This window comes from Rana temporaria, chromosome 10, assembly GCF_905171775.1.
Source record: "Rana temporaria chromosome 10, aRanTem1.1, whole genome shotgun sequence".
Taxonomy (NCBI): domain Eukaryota; kingdom Metazoa; phylum Chordata; class Amphibia; order Anura; family Ranidae; genus Rana; species Rana temporaria.
The window spans coordinates 13,076,074-13,094,779 of NC_053498.1; the positions used below are offsets into that span (position 1 = coordinate 13,076,074).

At 43.8% G+C, this 18,706-nt stretch overlaps 2 protein-coding genes across 2 annotated transcripts in view; both read left to right on the forward strand.

The window, feature by feature from the left end:
* The window catches only part of LOC120916161 (B-cell receptor CD22-like), a 78,514-nt gene extending 69,133 nt beyond the window's left edge, over positions 1-9,381 (forward strand). Inside the window, exons 22-26 of the mRNA XM_040326982.1 lie at positions 605-674; positions 2,111-2,146; positions 3,558-3,682; positions 6,198-6,264; positions 8,576-9,381. Coding sequence (XP_040182916.1) covers positions 605-674; positions 2,111-2,146; positions 3,558-3,682; positions 6,198-6,264; positions 8,576-8,719 — 442 coding nt within the window. The 3' untranslated portion in view covers positions 8,720-9,381. The remainder of the gene's footprint in view (positions 1-604; positions 675-2,110; positions 2,147-3,557; positions 3,683-6,197; positions 6,265-8,575) is intronic.
* Positions 9,382-16,702: 7,321 nt separating this feature from the next.
* LOC120915996 (free fatty acid receptor 2-like) lies at positions 16,703-18,045 on the forward strand. The gene has a single exon (XM_040326839.1). The coding sequence runs from the start codon at positions 16,953-16,955 to the stop codon at positions 17,925-17,927; it is 975 nt and encodes a 324-aa protein (XP_040182773.1). The 5' UTR covers positions 16,703-16,952; the 3' UTR covers positions 17,928-18,045.
* The last annotated feature ends 661 nt before the right edge of the window (positions 18,046-18,706 follow it).

Consider the following 18,706-nt stretch of genomic DNA (forward strand, 5'->3'; position numbering starts at 1 on the left):
GCCCCTCACCATCAGAAGTCAAGAGCCCCCACAATCAGAAGTCAAGAGCCCCTCACCATCAGAAGTCAAGAGCCCCCCACCATCAGATGTCAAGAGCCCCCCACCATCAGAAGTCAAGAGCCCCCCACCATCAGAAGTCAAGAGCCCCCCACCATCAGAAGCCAAGAGCCCCCCACCATCAGAAGTCAAGAGCCCCCCACCATCAGAAGTCAAGAGCCCCTCACCCTTTCTTACATCACAGTGCATCCCCTATTACCTTGTACTGCTGTCAGGAACAACCTAGAGGCAGAGCTGGGGGAGTAGAACGTGCAGGGTCTGGAGGAGGACTGTAGTCAGCAGAATGAGGGGAAGTGGAGAGGAGGGGGGTGCTGTGGCTGCACAAGTGCAGGATCTGTAGGAGGAGTTCTGTCTTCCTCTCTGCTGCTGACTGCTGAGACAGGGAAGGAGGGACATAGAGGAACCAGGTGAGGCAAAATATAAGCCAATGCAGAAGTGTGAATACAATTAGAATATAATATGATAAGAGCACATTGACGATTTATTTACTGACATTTTATAATTGTTTCTGTTGTTTTATTTTTCTTTTCTTTTTTTTTATACCCAGCATCAGGAATGCATTTCGAAGAAGATCGGTTGATGACAAAAGCGAGTCTTCATTTTTTGTTATGAAAAAGGTAACTAAACGTTGTACCAGTGATCAATATATTTCTATAATTCATTGGCAAATATTAGAAAAAAAAAAAAAAAAACGATAAAAAATTTTTTCTTGTACCTGTGATAAAATAAATAAGGGTGGGACTGCTAGAGCAGTGAATCTAGTAGCATGGCTAGGAATGTCATACTCCACTCAACAGACTGCCTGCTATTTGACTTTAAAGAAGAAGTAGAGTCTTCCTCTTTAACCGTTTCACCCCCGGAAGATTTTACCCCCTTCCTGACAAGAGCACGTTTTACAATTCAGCACTGCGTCGCTTTAACTGACAATTGCGCAGTCGTGCGATGTTGCACCCAAACAAAATGTGCATCCTTTTTTTCACCACAAATAGAGCTTTCTTTTGGTGGTATTTGATCACCTCTGATTTTTATTTTTTGCGCTAAAAACAAAAGAACAGCGACAATTTTGAAAAAAAAAAACAGCTGGCTCGCACACGTGCCTCAAGCGGCGCGCGCCCCTAGTGGCCACAGGGCGAAGCGACGTAACTTGACATTGTTTCGCCCAGCCGAGCCATGCTGCCGCAGTAAAACTGCGGCGGCTGGTCGGCAAGAGGTTAATTGTACCTACAGGTGAGCCTATGATTAGTGTAAGAAGTGTATAAAACTGCGTTAGGAATAATCTATCCCTAAAAAATTATAAACAGTGAGCAGCAATTATTTTGTCTAACACAATCACAAACAGTAAATAAAATAAAAAATGTTAAATAAAAAAATGTAAAGTCCATAAATAAATCCATATGAATTATATTCATAAAGTTCAAAAAACGCGGTGAATACATCGATCACCCAGAGGGGAATGTTTTTTTCTCAACAAAAATGGAGTTACTCTTTAAATTAAGGCCGGAATCACACTAGTGCGGTGCGAATTTCAGCTCTCTTATCTCAGCAGAGAGATAAGAGAAGTGTTCAGCAGATTAGCAACATTTTAGATGCGAATTTGGAGACCTGGGAGAAGTAACGGGTGAGAGGAGAGTGGGGGAGAAGTGTATTGAGCTGAATGAGAGAAATTCCTGAAGAGAACTGAACACATCTGCGAATCAGCTGCGTACCCATAGAAGATAATGGGCTTGAATTCGCACCTGAGCCGCACCGCAATGCCCAAAAGACGCACACGGTTTTACTGCAATGCGCAGTGCGAATGCATCGCACATATGTGAACCAGCCTCATTGAAAAAAATGTATTTAGAAATGTTCTGCGTATTGGATGAGGTTTAAGCCGCACTCAATTCGCATAGATGTGAACCCGGCCTTAAGTGGACCTATCATCAGACACAGTACATATTTCAGGTTATGCGCAGCATGCTTACCAATATGTAAATGTAACACTTCTAGGTATGTATTACCTGAGATCACAATACCATCCCTAACAATGGCCTTCCTCTGCTTTTCTCTCCAGAAGGACGAAGCCATCATTGTTCAGCCATCATCCAGAGTAAGTATCTTCTTCCGGAACAGAGATGATATAACATATGTCATTCCTGGTGTTTGCGCAGTTCTTGCCTGAAATGTCTGACACAGCCCAGCCCCTGCTGCAGCAGTCTCTCACGTTGTACCATGCTGCAAACTTACAATGTACAGCAGTGGCAGCTGGTGAGTTTTAATTTGGGGGGGGAAACAACCACCCCCCGAGACGAGCAGCAGCGTGGCACTACCACCAACCCCCATGCTGTCTGCCGGTCGGTCTGGCACTTACCCCATCAAGGTGGCGGGCTGCAACTCCGGTGTCCTCCAGCATGGTGGATGGCGGGCTGAGGGCAGTGGCTCCAGTGTCCTGTTGCGTGGTGGTCTACGGGCAGCGGCTCCAGTGTCCTCCAGCGTGGGGGGCTGTGGGTAGTGGCTCCAGTGTCCTCCAGCATAGTGGGTGGCAGGCTGTGGCTCCATTGTCCTCCAGTGTGGTGGGTGGTGGGTTGCGGGCAGTGGCTCCAGTGTCCTCCAGTGTGGTGGGCTGCGGGCAGTAGCTCCAGTATCCTCCAGCATGGTGGGTAGTGTGCTGTGGGCAGTGGGTCCAGTGTCCTCCAGGGTGGTGGGTGGCGGGCTACGGGTAGTGGCTCCAGTGTCCTCCAAGGTGGTGGGTGGCGGGCTACGGGCAACGGCTCCAGTGTTCTCCAGTGTGGTGAGTGGCGGGATGCGGCTCTAGTGTCCTCCAGTGTGGTGGGTGGTGGGCAGTGGCTCTAGTGTCCTCCAGCATTGTGGGTGGTGGGCTGCAGGCAGCAGCTCCGGTGTCCTCCAGCTTGGTGGGTGGCAGGCTATGGGCAGCGGCTCCAGTGTCCTCTCCTTGAGCGGCTTCTGCCATGCGTCTCTTCGCTCCTCCTCCTAAGCACTAGGTGTCCAATAGGATAGCCTGATGTTTTAACCAATCGGGAAACGTGTCTCACGACCTGCTTCCTGATTGGCGCAGAGGAGATTTAGTGTGAAAATAACAAATATTTATTCGCTATCATCACACAACTGGGTGGGCTTGGGGCGCAGCACTCTGCGCCCCGAACCCACCCTTTTTTGAAGCCTATTAAAGCCTCTGGCTATATTCAGGTGCTAAAAAAAAATAAAAACTCACCCAGCATTGGAATCCATAGTCCGGCGCCCTGTATGTAGATCAGGGGGCCGTACGCATGCATAAGGGGGGGGGGGGTGCCCGTTTGGGACATCCTTAAGCCCCACCCCTTCACCCCCAAACCACACCCCAAATCCACCAAATCACTCCCATATATGGGAAAAAGCACACCCATTCCCAACAAGTACCTCCCCTTTTATTGTCTCAGAGGTAGCACTGCCATGATAAAGGGACCTGGGTCATACGACTATTGAACCAACAATGACGACCTTCAATCTAATGCGTTTTACAGTTACACAGAGAGTCAGCTGACAACATTGGACATCCCAACCCCTCCATCCACAGCTCCACCGATCAACTCAATTACTCCAGAGTGAATTTTCCCACTCCATCCAAGAGACAGAGCAACCTTTCCAGGTCAGCCTTATATGTAATGACAGTTCTAAGGATTCCAAACATACGTTCATTTCATTAACCCCTTCATGAGGAAGGTAAAACAAATCCCAACTCCTAAACAGGGCTTTCATTTGGTGGTACAAATTAATGGATGTTTTCTAAAAAAAATTGATCACCAAGGGAAAAAATGGCCCAAAGTAGAAAAAAAAATATGCACTGTCACTGTACTAATGACACTGGGTGGGAAGGCGTTAACATATAGGGCAATCCATGGGTTAACTGTGTGCCTAACTAGTGTTTATGTTTGTACAGTGTGGTCAGGGGCGTTACTAGGTAGCAAAGATATAAGATATCAGGGGCTTCAGCTCGAAGTCCAAGGCCGGAAACCGGGGGGGGGGGGAGCTCGCTCGTCCCCACCCCCTTTCCTGACCGGCCGGGCTGGTGCTCGGATAAGGGTCTGGTATGGATTTTGGGGGGGGACCCCCACGCTGTTTTTTCAGGGTGGGGGTTCCCCTTAAAATCCATACCAGACCGAAGGGCCCGGTATGCTCATAAAGGGGGAACCCATGCTGTTTTTTTTTTTCCAAAAAATTGGTGTGGAGTTCCCCTTCATGCACAAGTCGTGTACAAGTCGCATGCCAAAGTCGGATCTGTTAATACGGAATCCGACTTTGATCCGACTTCATAAAAAAAGTAATGCAGGAACTACTTTGAAGTCGGCACGACTAGACGTGGGTCGGGGGTCCGATCGGGACCCCCCCGGTACATGCGGCGGTTCCCGTGGCTTGAGGAGCGATCCGGGATGAGGGCGCGGCTATTCGTTTCTAGCCGCCCCCTTGCGATCGCTCCCCGGAGCTGAGGAACGGAGAGAGCCGTACGTAAACACGGCTTCCCCGTGCTTCACTATGGCGACGTATCGATCGAGTGATCCCTTTTATAGGGAGACTCGATCGATGACATCAGACCTACAGCCACACCCCCCTACAGTTGTAAACACACACTAGCTGAAGCCTAATGCCCCGTACACACCATCACTTTATGTGATGAAAAAAAACGACATTTTCTGTGAAGTAAAAAATTACGTTTTTGAAACTTCAATTTTCAAAGACGAAGTTGCCTACACACCATCGTTTTTCTCACAATGTTCTAGCAAAGTGAGGTTACGTTCTCACCACTTTTTCCATTGAAGCTTGCTTCATAAGTAGCTTCTGGGCATGCGCGGGTGAAAAAACGTCGTTTTAAACAACGTTTTTTGCTACACACGGTCAATTTCTGTGAAGTAAAAAATGACGTTTTGAAAAACGACACATAAAATTGAAGCTTGCTTCAATTTTTTTTGGTCGTTTTTTACAAGACATAAAATGACGTTTTCCCCCACACACAGTCAATTAAAGTGACGTTTTTAAAAACGTCGTTTTTTTTCATCACATAAAGTGATGGTGTGTACGGGGCATTACTCCTACAGCGCCCCCTGTGATTAACTCCCAAACTGCAACTGTCATTTTCACAATAAATAGTGCAATTTAAATGTGAAAATGACAATGGTCCCAAAAATGTGTCAAAATTGTCCGATGTGTCCGCCATAATGTTGCAGTTACGAAAAAAATCGCTGATCGCCACCATTAGTAGTAAAAAAAAAAAAATAATAAAACTATACCCTATTTTGTAAACGCTATGAATTTTGCGCAAACCAATCGATAAACGCTTATTGGGATTTTTTTTTACCAAAAATAGGTAGAAGAATACGTATCGGCCTAAACTGAGGAAAATTTTTTTTTTATATATGTTTTTGGGGGATATTTATTATAGCAAAAAGTAAAAAAATATTGCATTTTTTTCAAAATTGTCGCTCTATTTTTGTTTATAGCGCAAAAAATAAAAACCGCAGAGGTGATCAAATACCACCAAAAAGAAAGCTCTATTTGTGGGGAAAAAAGGACGCCAATTTTGTTTGGGAGCCACGTCGCACGACCGCGCAATTGTCAGTTAAAGCGACGCAGTGCCGAATCGCAAAAAGGGTCCTGGTCCTTTACCTGCATTTTGGTCCGGGTCTTAAGTGGTTAAAATTGCATCAAAAATGCACCTCCCTATTAAAATGCATTGAAAACGCATCAAAATTGCACCTGTTTTTTTGGTGCGTTTTTTTTTTTTTTTTAGTACAATTTTAATGTTTTACAATTGCCAGGCAGAAAATTCACCGGAAACGTGGTCAAAATGCATATTCGATATTTGCAACAGAGCAGTATGAGAATAAATAGTTGAAAGAAAAAAAAATATATACAAAACAAAAAACAACAAATAATAATAATAAAAAAAAATAATATAAAAGAAAAAAGAGATAAATAAATAAAATGGATAAACCACACGTGATGTGAGACCATAGACGAGACGCGAAGGGCGGAGTTACCGTGAGCATGTCTCGCTGTCCCGCTCCCTGGTTTGAGACCGATGTGGAAATATAAAAAAAAAAGAGCAGTATGAGAGAGAGCAGCCAAACTGTCTTTGTAAATACTTCCTTGTTTTTTTTTTTTTTTAGTGCCGCGGCAGATAATGACATCACCACAATTTACAGCGTTGTCAAGAAAGTGCCCAATGCACACGAGGTGAGTTTACCTGTTTGATGAAATCTTCCCCTCCTCCATGGAAAGAGAAGATTTGGACATTCCTGATTGGTCCTCAATAATGAATAAAGAGTTTCTACAGACATAAAGAAAGAAAGTGTCTAATAATTACAATGTAAATAACGCAAGCCTCCAGGCAAACGGCTAAATACACCAATAAAATACATACAGTGGAACCTCGGATTGCGAGTAACGCAGTTAACGAGCGTTTCGCAATACGAGTATTCTTTTTTTTTTTAATTCTGACTCAGTTTGCGAGTGTTGTCTCACAAAATGAGCAGGATTCAAAAACACACTGACACTGTCCATTCCTCCCCACCCCCTTAAAAAAAAAAGAAAGCATTGTAAAAAAATGAATGACAAGGGGGTGTAATGGCGCTTGCAACAGGATCTAATTAAAACTAAATATCAATAACGATTTCCATAATGTGAATAAGTTGTCAGCAAAATGTGCTCCACTGGTTCCTGTGTAAAATGTGTTCCACTCTGAATAAAATCATATACCCACCCAACATTAACTGAGTAATGTGGAGAGTAGTAAGAGTGAATAAATGATGATAAAAAAGACAAATGTGCCAGTGACCCGCACAATATTAATAGCGAGTGATCTGGAATCGTTCAGATAAAATTAACAAGCAGTAGCTATCTTCATAAACATATAACATATATAGTGCAAATATGCAAATGAGCTCAAACCAATCCAAAGTGCATAGTGCAATAAATAAATAATATCCATAAAAGTCAAAAGCCATGCAGACCAATTTGATGCGGTGTACGGCGTATGGTCTGAGCACTGACAGGCTGACCCCCCCCAGCCCTTTAACCCCTGCAGCGATGCTGGCAGCACTCATACGTCTATTTCCCAAAGACAACCTCTGGATATGACGCTGAGCACGTGACCTCAACTTCTTTGGTCAACCATGGCGAGGCCTGTTCTGAGTGGAACTTGTCCTGGTAAACTGCTGCATGGTCTTGGCCACCGTGCTGCAGCTCAGTTTCAGGGTCTTGGCAATCTTCTTATAGCCTAGGCCATCTTTATGTAGAGCAACAATTCTTTTTTTCAGATCCTCAGAGAGTTCTTTGCCATGAGGTGCCATGTTGAACTTCCAGTGACCAGTATGAGAGAGTGAGAGCGATAACACCAAATTTAACACACCTGCTCCCCATTCACACCTGAGACCTTGTAACACTAACGAGTCACATGACACCGGGGAGGGAAAATGGCTAATTGAACATTTTCACTTAGGGGTGTACTCACTTTTGTTGCCAGCGGTTTAGACATTAATGGCTGTGTGTTGAGTTATTTTGAGGGGTCAACAAATGTACACTGTTATACAAGCTGTACACTCACTACACAACATTGTAGCAAAGTGTCATTTCTTCAGTGTTGTCACATGAAAAGATAGAATATTTACAAAAATGTGAGGGGTGTTCTGACTTTTGTGAGATACTGTATTTACGGGTATGCAGAGCACAGGCATGCAAGTATGCATATCACAGGTATAGAAGCAGAGCCGCCATCAGGTATTATGGGGCCCCTTACACAGCTTCAGGCATGGGCCCCCTGGATCAGAGAACCGAGGGGGGGTGCTGCCGCCTCAAATTGAGAAGCGGGGGGGCTGCCGCGAATTGAGAAGGGGGGCCATGAAATTAATTGAGAAGTGGGGGGTGCCTTGGGACCTCTGGGAGGGTAGCCATGCCCCTGGGGACCTCTGGGCCCTTTAATTAAAACAATATATATATATATAAATATATAAATTATTATTATTTTTATTTTTTTTTAAAAAGGAGGGTAGCCATCCGGGGCCCTGGGGACCTCTGGGCCCTTTAATAAAAAAAAAAATATATATATATGGGCCCTTTAATAAAAACAAAATATATATATATATATATATATATAAAAATAAATAAAAAAATAACATTTTATATAAAAAAAGGGGGGGGGCGTTGCCATCCGGGCCACTGGGGACCTCCGAGCCCCTTACAGGTGTACTGCCTGTACCCCCCTGATGGCGGCCCTGTATAGAAGTATTCAAATCCAAGATATGCAGGTATTCACAGCACAGTTATACACGTATGCACAGCTTAGGAATGCAGAGCACAGGTGTACAGATATGCACAGCTCTGGTGGTCCTGCAGTGATCCTCTTCAGCCATTAGGCAGATAAAAATATTTTTCATGGTACTTCTTAGCCAAAATTACAATTTCTGGATGTTTTCTATAAAATACTGAATCTGAAATTTTTGGGTTTAAGTGCAATGTATTGATATGTATTCCCCAATCCTTGTTTTAGTATGAGAACATTGCCTCGTCAGAGATTGCCCATGAAGACTCCCAGGATGAAATCCATTACTCCGTCATTGCTAATTTAAATAGAAAGGACAAAGAACGGGAGCGTGACCCCGAGGTGGAATACGCCAAGCTGAGACATTCATGAAGCGCGTTATGGATTGCTTTCAGAATATTGTGTTAAAGGGTCAGTTCACTGACCGATGGGGCCTACACACGATCGGTTTGGACCGATGAAAAGGTCCTTCAGTCCGTTTTCATCTGTTCTGACCGATCGTGTGTATGCGGCCTTAGAGAGGCTTGTGCATGGATCTGAGCATTATTAGTAAATGAGTACTCTGCTACAAAAATTCCCCACTTGTCATCGGAATAGGTGTCCTGGTATATTTACTCTTCCCCTCTGTTCTGGTGACAACATGAACATTTTTGGATTTTCCACCACTTCCTGTTTAGGTGAAAACGGCCACCAGAACAAAGAGAGAGGGTGAATCCACACTGCAGGGATACAGGAAATTATAAAAGACTGACAGGGGTTCCAACCCTTCCCTACTCTGTCCAAAGATAAAAAAAAGGTCTGTACATTTACTCCCTCATTTCATTGAACCGACCCTGACTATTTTATTTGTCATGATTACATTAAAGAAACATTAGCTTGAGTATAACTTACCTCTATTAGAAAAAAAAATGCTATTACCCCCTTGTTTTTTTTTTACTATTACATGTGTGTATTTATTGGTGTGAGTATATAAGCGTGTGATGCTTTTTTTTGTATTACAATTTTATATTTGAAACATTTAACTTTTTTGTCTAAACACAATAAAACATATTTTAATATAAATATTTTGTGTTCTGCGTAATTAGGTGGATTTGGATTTATTTTGTTAAATGTGAGACAGCTTAGGTCAATTATAATTATATAATATATCTATCTATCTATCTATCTATCTATCTATCTATCTATATATATATATATATATATATATATATATATATATATATATATATATATATATATATATATATATATATATATATATATATATTTATATATTAGAGCTGCACGATTAATCGTCAAGAATCATTATTGCAATTTTTTTCCCCATTGTATTTCCCGATCTTTTGTATTCAGAGAATTCTCTCTGCTTTCAGCTGTCAAAACTCTGGGCAGTCTGACTGTCAGGTCACCTGTGGCCAGGTGACAAGTGCACCCCGTTGGGGTCAGGGATGCACCACAGAGTAGTGAACCCTATGGCCGACTGCTGCTATCAGAGAGGAAGCGTGAACCCAAGATCTCACAGGGCGCAGAGTCTAAGACCCAGCTTTGTGTTCACCAGAGCCTCTAGTGGTGAGGATGGCTTTCGCCACAGCTGGATCCAGGTCGTGACCCCTGGGATCCCCTTGGTCACGCTCCGCAGAGAGAGAGGGGAAGCAGCAAGCAGGACAAACGGTAGTGATGGGTAAGCCGAGGTCAGGGCAACAGGCAGACAAGGGTAACCGAGGGACAGGCAAAAGGTCAAGGGCACAGGCAAACAGGAGAAGTCAGGGACGAGCCGAAAACGGTACACAGGAAGGTAATCGTAGCACACTGCAGACAGGAACTTCAGCAAACAACACTGTTGAACAGCACTGCAGGCCTGTAGTGCAACAGTTAATATAGACTTCCTGGGATGGCCTGGGTGGGGCCATACAGGAAGGAGAGGAGATAAGAAGGTAACCAGAACAGGGTCAGGCCTCTAATGGACAGATGGAAACAGGTAAGCTGCCAGACTATTGCATATCCATGACACTGACAAGTTTTACAACATTCTTTATGAGTGGAATGTTAAGTCTAAACATTGTAACAATTTGTCTTTTAGATGTAAAAGAATAGAAGGAATAGACTTCTGTATGTAAATTAAGAAAGTTTAACCACTTAAACACTAAACCTTTTTCTGACAGTTGTTGTTTTCAAGTTAAAATATTTTTTTTTGCTAGAAAATGACTTAGAACCCCCAAACATTACATATATTTTTTTTTAGTAGAGACCCTAAAGAATAAAATGGTGGTTGTTGCAATATTTTATGTCACACTGTATTTGTGCAGCAGTCTTTCAGATGCATTTTTTTGGAAAAAAATTACTTTAATGAATAAAAAAAATAAAAAAAATAACCAGTAAAGTTAGGCAAAACATTTTTTGTATAATGAGAAAGATTTTACGCCGCGGGAATCGTGATCTTTATTCTAAGCAAAAAATTGTTATTCTAATTTTGGCCAGAATCGTGCAGCTCTAATATATACTGCATACATAAGGATTGATGGGCTAAGTGGGTACCTTATCCATAGATTATAGAAGATTTTGATAGAGCGGTTTGATCGGACTTTACCAGTGAAGGACATTTACAACATAATTATAAATATTAATATATATATAAATATTATCTTCATTACAAAATTATTAAAAAAAAATCTTTACACATTTACAAATAAAAGGGATTGGCTCAGATCAATATGATCAAGATTAAACATCATATCGCTCTATATCTACTAAGTCAGGTGGTCGACGCGTTTCACATCTTTGTTTCCTCAGGGCCTCACTTCCTTTAAATGTAAATAGAGATCATATTCGAAAAAAGAACATAAAAATATAATCTAGATATGATTAATAGCTATCAGGTAAAAGTGTAACATATATATATATATCTTTTTTATCAAAATCTTATATATTCATATATATAGAGAGAGAGAGAGAGACACAAAAAAATTAGGCACAATTCTTATATTCATATTCATATTATTATTATTATTATTATTATTATTATTATTATTATTATTATTATTATTATCTTAACATAGTAATACTAGACTCATTCCCCTTCTCCTTCTCTTTCTTCCTTCTTTTTTTCTTCTTCTTCCTCCATATTCTTCTTTTTTCTTCTTACTGTTTCTTCCTTTCTTTCTTCTTCCTTGTTCTATCTTTTTCCTTTTTTCCTCTTTTTCTTTCTTCTTCCTTTATTTTTCTTCTTCCTTGTCCTTTCTTTTTTTCTTCCTTCTGCCTTTTTTTCTTTTTTCTTCCTTCTGCCTCCTTTTTTCTTTCTCCTTTCTGCCTTCTTTTTTCTTTCTTTCTTCTTTCCAAACAGGATATATTGAGATGATGAAGGGGAAAGGGTGATTACAGGGTTAGTGGATGGATTGGGTGGGAATATAATTTCATGTCATTCTGTGGTTCTTCCTGCAGGCATACCATCACATCATAAGGGGTATGCAGGCAGGTCTGCAGTTAGAAATCACAGGGCACCATACAGCCTACCTGACAGTCCCCCCCCCCCCCCCAGCCTAAAGTGGCTGAGGACATAGATTTATCAGTCCCTTTCTCTGCAGCCTCAGCTGCACAGATGAATGAATAGGAAGTGCTCTGATGCTTCCGCTTCCTGCAGCTTACTATGCTTCAGTGATGAATAGACACAGGAGTGACTGGTACTGAGGGGGTATGCCGGCAGGGCTGCTTTTAGAAATCACAGGGCCCCATACAGCCTACCTGACAGCCCCCCCCCCTATCCTAAAGTGGCTGAGGACATAGATTTATCAGTCCCTTTCTTTGCAACCTCAGCTGCACAGATGAATGAATAGGAAGTGCTCTGATGCTCCCTGCAGTTTACTATGCTTCAGTGATGAATAGACACAGGAGTGATTGGTACTGATTGTTCGCTGTGTTCAGATAGGAAAAGAAAGGGCAAGTAAATTACATATTTTCCAGCCCCTTCCCCTGCTCTCCATGTTGTGAATATCACAATTGTTGTCATACTGTACACCTTAGCCATCTAAATGTCATTCGGCTTATATCAGCTTGGATCTTAGTTGCCAGCAGGGGTGGACTGACCATTGGGGCTCTCGGGCACTGCCCGGGGGCCCCATGCCACTAGGGGGCCCCATCAGGGTTGCCAGGCTCAATAAAACCAGGGACAGTATGTAAAAATCTATGTTTTTTTTTTACATCTATCCCTGATATGTCCGAAACTGACATGCTTTTGATGTGAAAATCCCGAGATTTTAGCTGCCCCGCCTCTGCACTGCCTCCTGGCGTGGTGGCCATCTGTAAGCACAGGGGCCCCATAATCTTCTATTGCCGGGGGCCCCATGAGTTGTCAGTCTGCCCCTGGTTGCCAGATAAGGAGTCCCACAGAGATGCCGGGGTGGCTTAATCTCAGCAAATTGAACTGATGTAAGATTCTGTGCAATCCATTCCAGGCATCTCTTGTATGACACCTTCCCTTATCCATTGTACATCCTTATTATTCAAAGACGTCACTTGTGCAGCCCATCTGTTATTGCTTTATGATTTGTTATCTGTGACTAACAGTAAGTGCTAGTAGCATGGACGGCACCAAGCCTACTTAGTGTGTTTGTGAATGTTCGCTGTTTATTCGCTTATCTGATATGATAAGATGTATTATTATATTCGAAAATTACCCTGACCAATCATTTTGGCAAAAATCTTCCCGTAAAATCACATTTAAAATGATACTGTGGCCTAGATTCACATATGGCCGCTCTACGTTGCGCGAGCGTAGCGTATCGTATTTACGCTACGCCGCCGCAACTTAGAGAGGCAAGTGATGTATTCACAAAGCACTTGCGTCCTAAGTTACGGCGGTGTAGCGTAAAAGGGCCGGCGTTAGCGCGCGTAATTCAAAGTAGGCTGGTAGGGGGCGTGTTGTATTTAAATGAGGCTTGACCCCATGTAGATGCATGGCCGAACTAACGGCGCATGCTCAGTATCACATCGTATTTTCGCCCAAAGATACGTCGGCTCAATGCCTGTGACGTGAACGTAACTTACGCACAGCCCTATTCGCGTATGACTTACGCAAACAAAGTAAAAAGATAGGCTTGTTCCGACGTCCATACTTTGCATGGGCTGCGCCACCTAGAGACCAGCTTTATCTTTACGCCGGCGTATGTCTTACGTAAACGGCGTAACTAATTGCGACCGGCGTACGTACGTTCGTGAATCGGCGTATCTTGCTCATTTACATATTCGACGTAGAAATCAAGGAAGCGCCACCTAGCGTCCAGCGTAATTATTGCAACCCAAGATACGACGGCGTAGGAGACTTACGCCGCTCGTATCTTGGCCAAATCTATGCGTAACTGATTCTAGGAATCAGGAGCATAGATACTACGGCAGCCATTCGGACTTACGACGGCGTATCTGGAGATACGCCGTCGTAAGTCTTTGTGAATCTGGGCCTAAAACTTTTTCTTTATTTCAGATTAAGAAGTCCACACATACCTATTGTGTGTAATCCTCTTCTTGTTAACGGGGTTGTAAACCGTCGTGTTTTTTTTACCTCAATGCATCCTATGCATTAACCACTTGAGGACCGCCTAATGCCGATATACGTTGGCAGAATGGCACAGGCACGTACAGGTACGTTGCCCTTTAAGTGCCCAGCCGCGGGTCGTGCACGCACGTGACCCGGTCCGAAGCTCCGTGACCACGCCCGCGGGACCCACGGACCCGATCGCCACCTGTGTCCCACGATCGGGTCACAGGAGCTGAAGAACGGGGAGAGGTGAGTGTAAACACACCTTCCCCGTTCTTCTCTGTGGCAATGTCAGTGATCGTCTGTTCCCTGTTATAGGGAACGACGATCAGTGATGTCACAGGTCCAGCCACGCCCCCCCTACAGTAAGAATCACTCCCTTAGGGCACACTTAACCCCTTAGCGCCCCCTAGTGGTTAACCCCTTCACTGCCATTGTCATTTTCACAGTAATCAGTGCATTTTTATAGCACCGATCGCTGTAAAAATTACAATGGTCCCAAAAATGTGTCAAAAGTGCCCGATGTGTCCGCCATAATGTCGCAGTCACAAAAACAAAAACGCTGATCGCCGCCGTTACTAGTAAAAAAAAAGATTATTAATAAAAATGCCATAAAACTATCCCTATTTTGTAAACGCTATAACTTTTGCGCAAACCAATCAATAAACGCTTGTCGCTAATTTTTTTACCAAAAATATGTAGAAGAATACGTATCAGCCTAAACTGAGGGGGAAAAAAAAGTTTTTTTTATATATTTTTGGGGATATTTATTACAGCAAATAGTAAAAAATATTGCATTTTCTTCAAAATTAAAGCTCTATGTTTGTTTATAGCGCAGAAAATAAAAAGAGGTGATCAAATACCACCAAAAGAAAGCTCTATTTGTGGGAAAAAATTGGATGCCAATTTTGTTTGCCAGTTAAAGCGACGCAGTGCCGAATCTCAAAAAGGGGCCAGGTCCTTTACCTGCATAATGGTCCGGGTCTTAAGTGGTTAAGGTGAAAAAACACCTTGCAGTGTCTGCCCCGCCCCCCTTCTCCTTGGCTCTTCATTGGATAGATTGATAGCAGCGCAGCCATTGGCTCCTGCTGCTGTCAATCAAATCCAATCACGCGGGCGCCGGGGGGCGGAGCCAAGTCATTCTCTCGGCGTCTATGGATGCCGAGTGTATAACACAGGAGCACGCCCGCAAGGTAACCCCCTCGGGAGAGAGCTTCCCAGAGGGAGGTTATCTAATGTGGGGAGGAGCCGCTAGAGTCGCCGTGGGACCCCAGAACAGGTGGATCAGGGCCACTCTGTGCAAAACAAACTGCACAGTGGAGGTAAGTATGATATGTTTGTTATTTAAAGAAAAAAAACTGAACCTTCAATAACACTTTAAGGCAGGGTGGCGTGGCTACAATAATTTGAATTTAAACCATTATCAAACTCAAAAAATAAGATTTACTTCTGTTGAATTGGGACGGTCAAACATGGATTAAAATTTGGCCAGTCCCTGCTGAACCAGCTGAATTTTGATTTATCTTTGGCCAACTTAACTGCATGGGCGTCCGCTGAAATTTTTTCGGGGGGGCGCTTCCGCAGCGGCGGTACACATTTAACCCTTTCTTCAAATGCTAGCAGGGGTTAAAAGCGCCCACTAGCGGTTGAATAGTTCAGCCAAAACTATGGTAAAGCGGCGCTTTTTAGCAGCACTTTACCGATAACGTGGCCAACTGGCAGCGTGAAATAGCTCTTGAGATAATTCAGCTTCACTCCATGCCCATATAAATATAGCCTAGAGAATGTACAGACCCATCTGCAGCACAGATGGACCCCCCCTTCAGCACAGACCCCCCCCCTCATCACAGTTCCCTCCATTCAGCACAGATGGACCGCCCTTCAGCACATACTCCCCATTTTGCACAGACCCCTTCATTCAGCACAGCCCCCCATTCCGCACAGACCCCTCCATTCAGCACAGACCCCCCTTCATCACAGATGGACCCCCCTTCAGCACAAACCCCCCTTCAGCACAGACGGACATCCCCTCCCCCATCTCATTCAGTACCTCAGATCAGCCATCAGCACGGCACGGGCACAGTAGGTTCCCTCCTCCCACTCTGCTCGCTGTGCACAGATGGACCCCTCCTCCCCCATCTCATTCAGTACCTCAGATCAGCCATCAGCACGGCACGGGCACAGCAGGTCCCCCCCTCTGGCCCGGGACCGCTCAGACAGCCCGCGGCCGCGAGACTCTTCAACACCTTCTCGATTCTCCAGGGGGGTCAATTGCCCCCCCTTGCCCTATGGAGCGGACGCTATATACATACACACTATATATACCTTTACTTTTCAGTGTCATTTCAGGACACCCTAGGTTTCAGCCAAAGCATACTACAGGTATATCTCCTCTTATTCACAAGTTTATTCACAAGCACTATAGATTTACTTCACATAATTGGTATGAGTTTGCTCCATTAGCTGTCCAGTGTCTGTTATAGCTATAAGCGATGCTCTCCTAGCAACAGTTTCCAAGTATCCAAATAGCCCTTCCTGTACACGTGATCCTGTACCAGCTAACACTTTCTCCATCCAGTACAACTAGCTGTTGTTTTCCCCTACAACTCTATAAAAGTCACCACAGCTTATCAATTTATTGTCAGTGTTCCAAAGCCACGTTATAGAATCAGTTTTGTATTTATGGTTTTATTGGCCATTAGTCAAGGACGACTTGTTACGCGAGCTTGTCGGAAGAATCATTAGCGGAGATTATCAATTTTCATGGACCATTTCCCATGCATTTTAGAGAGAAAAATAAAAGGATGGGTTGGCTTCAATCCAGATGTTTAATACTTGGCTTAGAGTTGACTGTTCAATTCATCACAGATTCTGTTCGGCGTAGAGTTGTAAGCACTCTCGGCTCTGCACTGGAAAGACCAACAGAATTATCCTGTTCAAAGGCTGAAGAGGTCTTGCCGAAGGTCTAACTCTTCTTGGGATTCAGTATTTATAGTTGACATTGTAGGTTTGCAAGCTAATCAAAAGGAAAGATGTCTTCATTTAAGGATTCCTTGGCCCTCCGTTGACACCTATAAGATGGTCCTGGACACCCTATCTCTGGCTGTTTACATCATGACCATGTTTTTGGGACTGCCTTCCAATCTTCTCGTCTTTTACATTTTCTGCAAGAAGGCCCGAAACCGGATGACCCCGAATCTCATCTACATGATTAACCTTTGCGTCTCCGACCTTGTGTTTATAATGTTATTACCCATAAAAATTATGGAAACTTTCTCATCTGGATGGACCCTTCCAGAGATCTTATGTCCAATGTACAACTTCGTCCACTACAGCACGATCTACGCAAGTGTTTTGTTCCTAACTGCCGTAAGCGTTGGTCGGTACCTGAGTGCCGCTTTCCCGATTAAGTACAAGATCTACAAGAGACCCATATATTCTTTCTTTATTTGCGTTATCCTGTGGGCCATTGTGTTTCTCCATGTGTTGTTTGTGTTCGTCTTGGAGACCACCCAACAAGGCTATATGGAAATGTTTCTTTACAAACAAGACAATAAAGTGGTCTGTTATGAAAATTTTACTCCTAGTCAGTTGGAGGTGATCGTACCAGCAAGATTGGAGTATTCAATTGTCCTTTTCTTCCTTCCTCTGGGCATTACCATATTTTGCTACACTCGTTGTATTCAGATACTGATGAGATGCTACTTGCAAGCCAAGCACAAGAAGAAAGCCATTCGAGTCGCGGTGACAACTGTGGCTGTCTTCATAGTATGCTTTGCCCCTTATAATATTTCACATGTAGTGGGCTTCATTACTCATGAGAGCGTATGGTGGCGCCAAGCAGCACTACTGCCCAGCACTTGCAACGCCTTTCTGGACCCCCTCATCTTCTACTTCTTGTCATCGACAGTCGATAAAGGATTTTACCAAGCCTGGAAGTCTTTACAGCAAAAATACAGCATGTCAAAGGGGAAGCTTTCGTCTGTTTTTGGAAAGGAATCTCCAGACCACGCAAGGACACCACCTATAATAACTATATCTTCCACTCTATAGACTGGATGGGTAGATATTATTTCTACAGAGCCCAGAGGATACAATTTTTTATTTTCCAGCAACGTTCATTTTTAACTACTCAAAATATGTTGGAAACAATTGGAAACATAAAAATTGAGGGCCAGATTCACATACAAATCTGTTACGCTGCGGCGGCGTAACGTATTCCATTTACGTTACACCGCCGCAAGTTTACAGCGTAAGTGCCTGATTCACAAAGCACTTACCTGTAAACTTGCGGCGGCGTAGCGTAAATCCACTCGGCGCAAGCCCGCCTAATTCACATGGGGCGGGCACCATTTAAATTAGCCGCGTTACCGCGCCGAACGTACTGCGCATGCTCCGTCCGTCAAATTACCCGACGTGCATTGCGCTAAATGACGTCGCAAGGACGTCATTGGTTTCGACGTTAATGTAAATGGCGTCCAGCGCCATTCACGGACGACTTACGCAAACGACGTGAATTTTCAAATTTCGACGCGGGAACGACGGCCATACTTAACACTGGCTAGACCACCTAGAGGGCAGCCTTAGTTTTACGCGGCGTATCTCGACGGAAACAACGTAAAGTTAGAGCGACGGGTAAAGCGTACATTCGTGAATCGGCGTAACTAGTCATTTGCATATTCTACGCCGACCGCAATGGAATCGCCACCTAGCGGCCGGCCTAGAATTGCAGCCTAAGATCCGACGGTGTAAGTCAATTACACCTGTCGGATCTTAGGGCTATCTATGCGTAACCTGATTCTATGAATCAGCCGCATAGATACGACAATCGT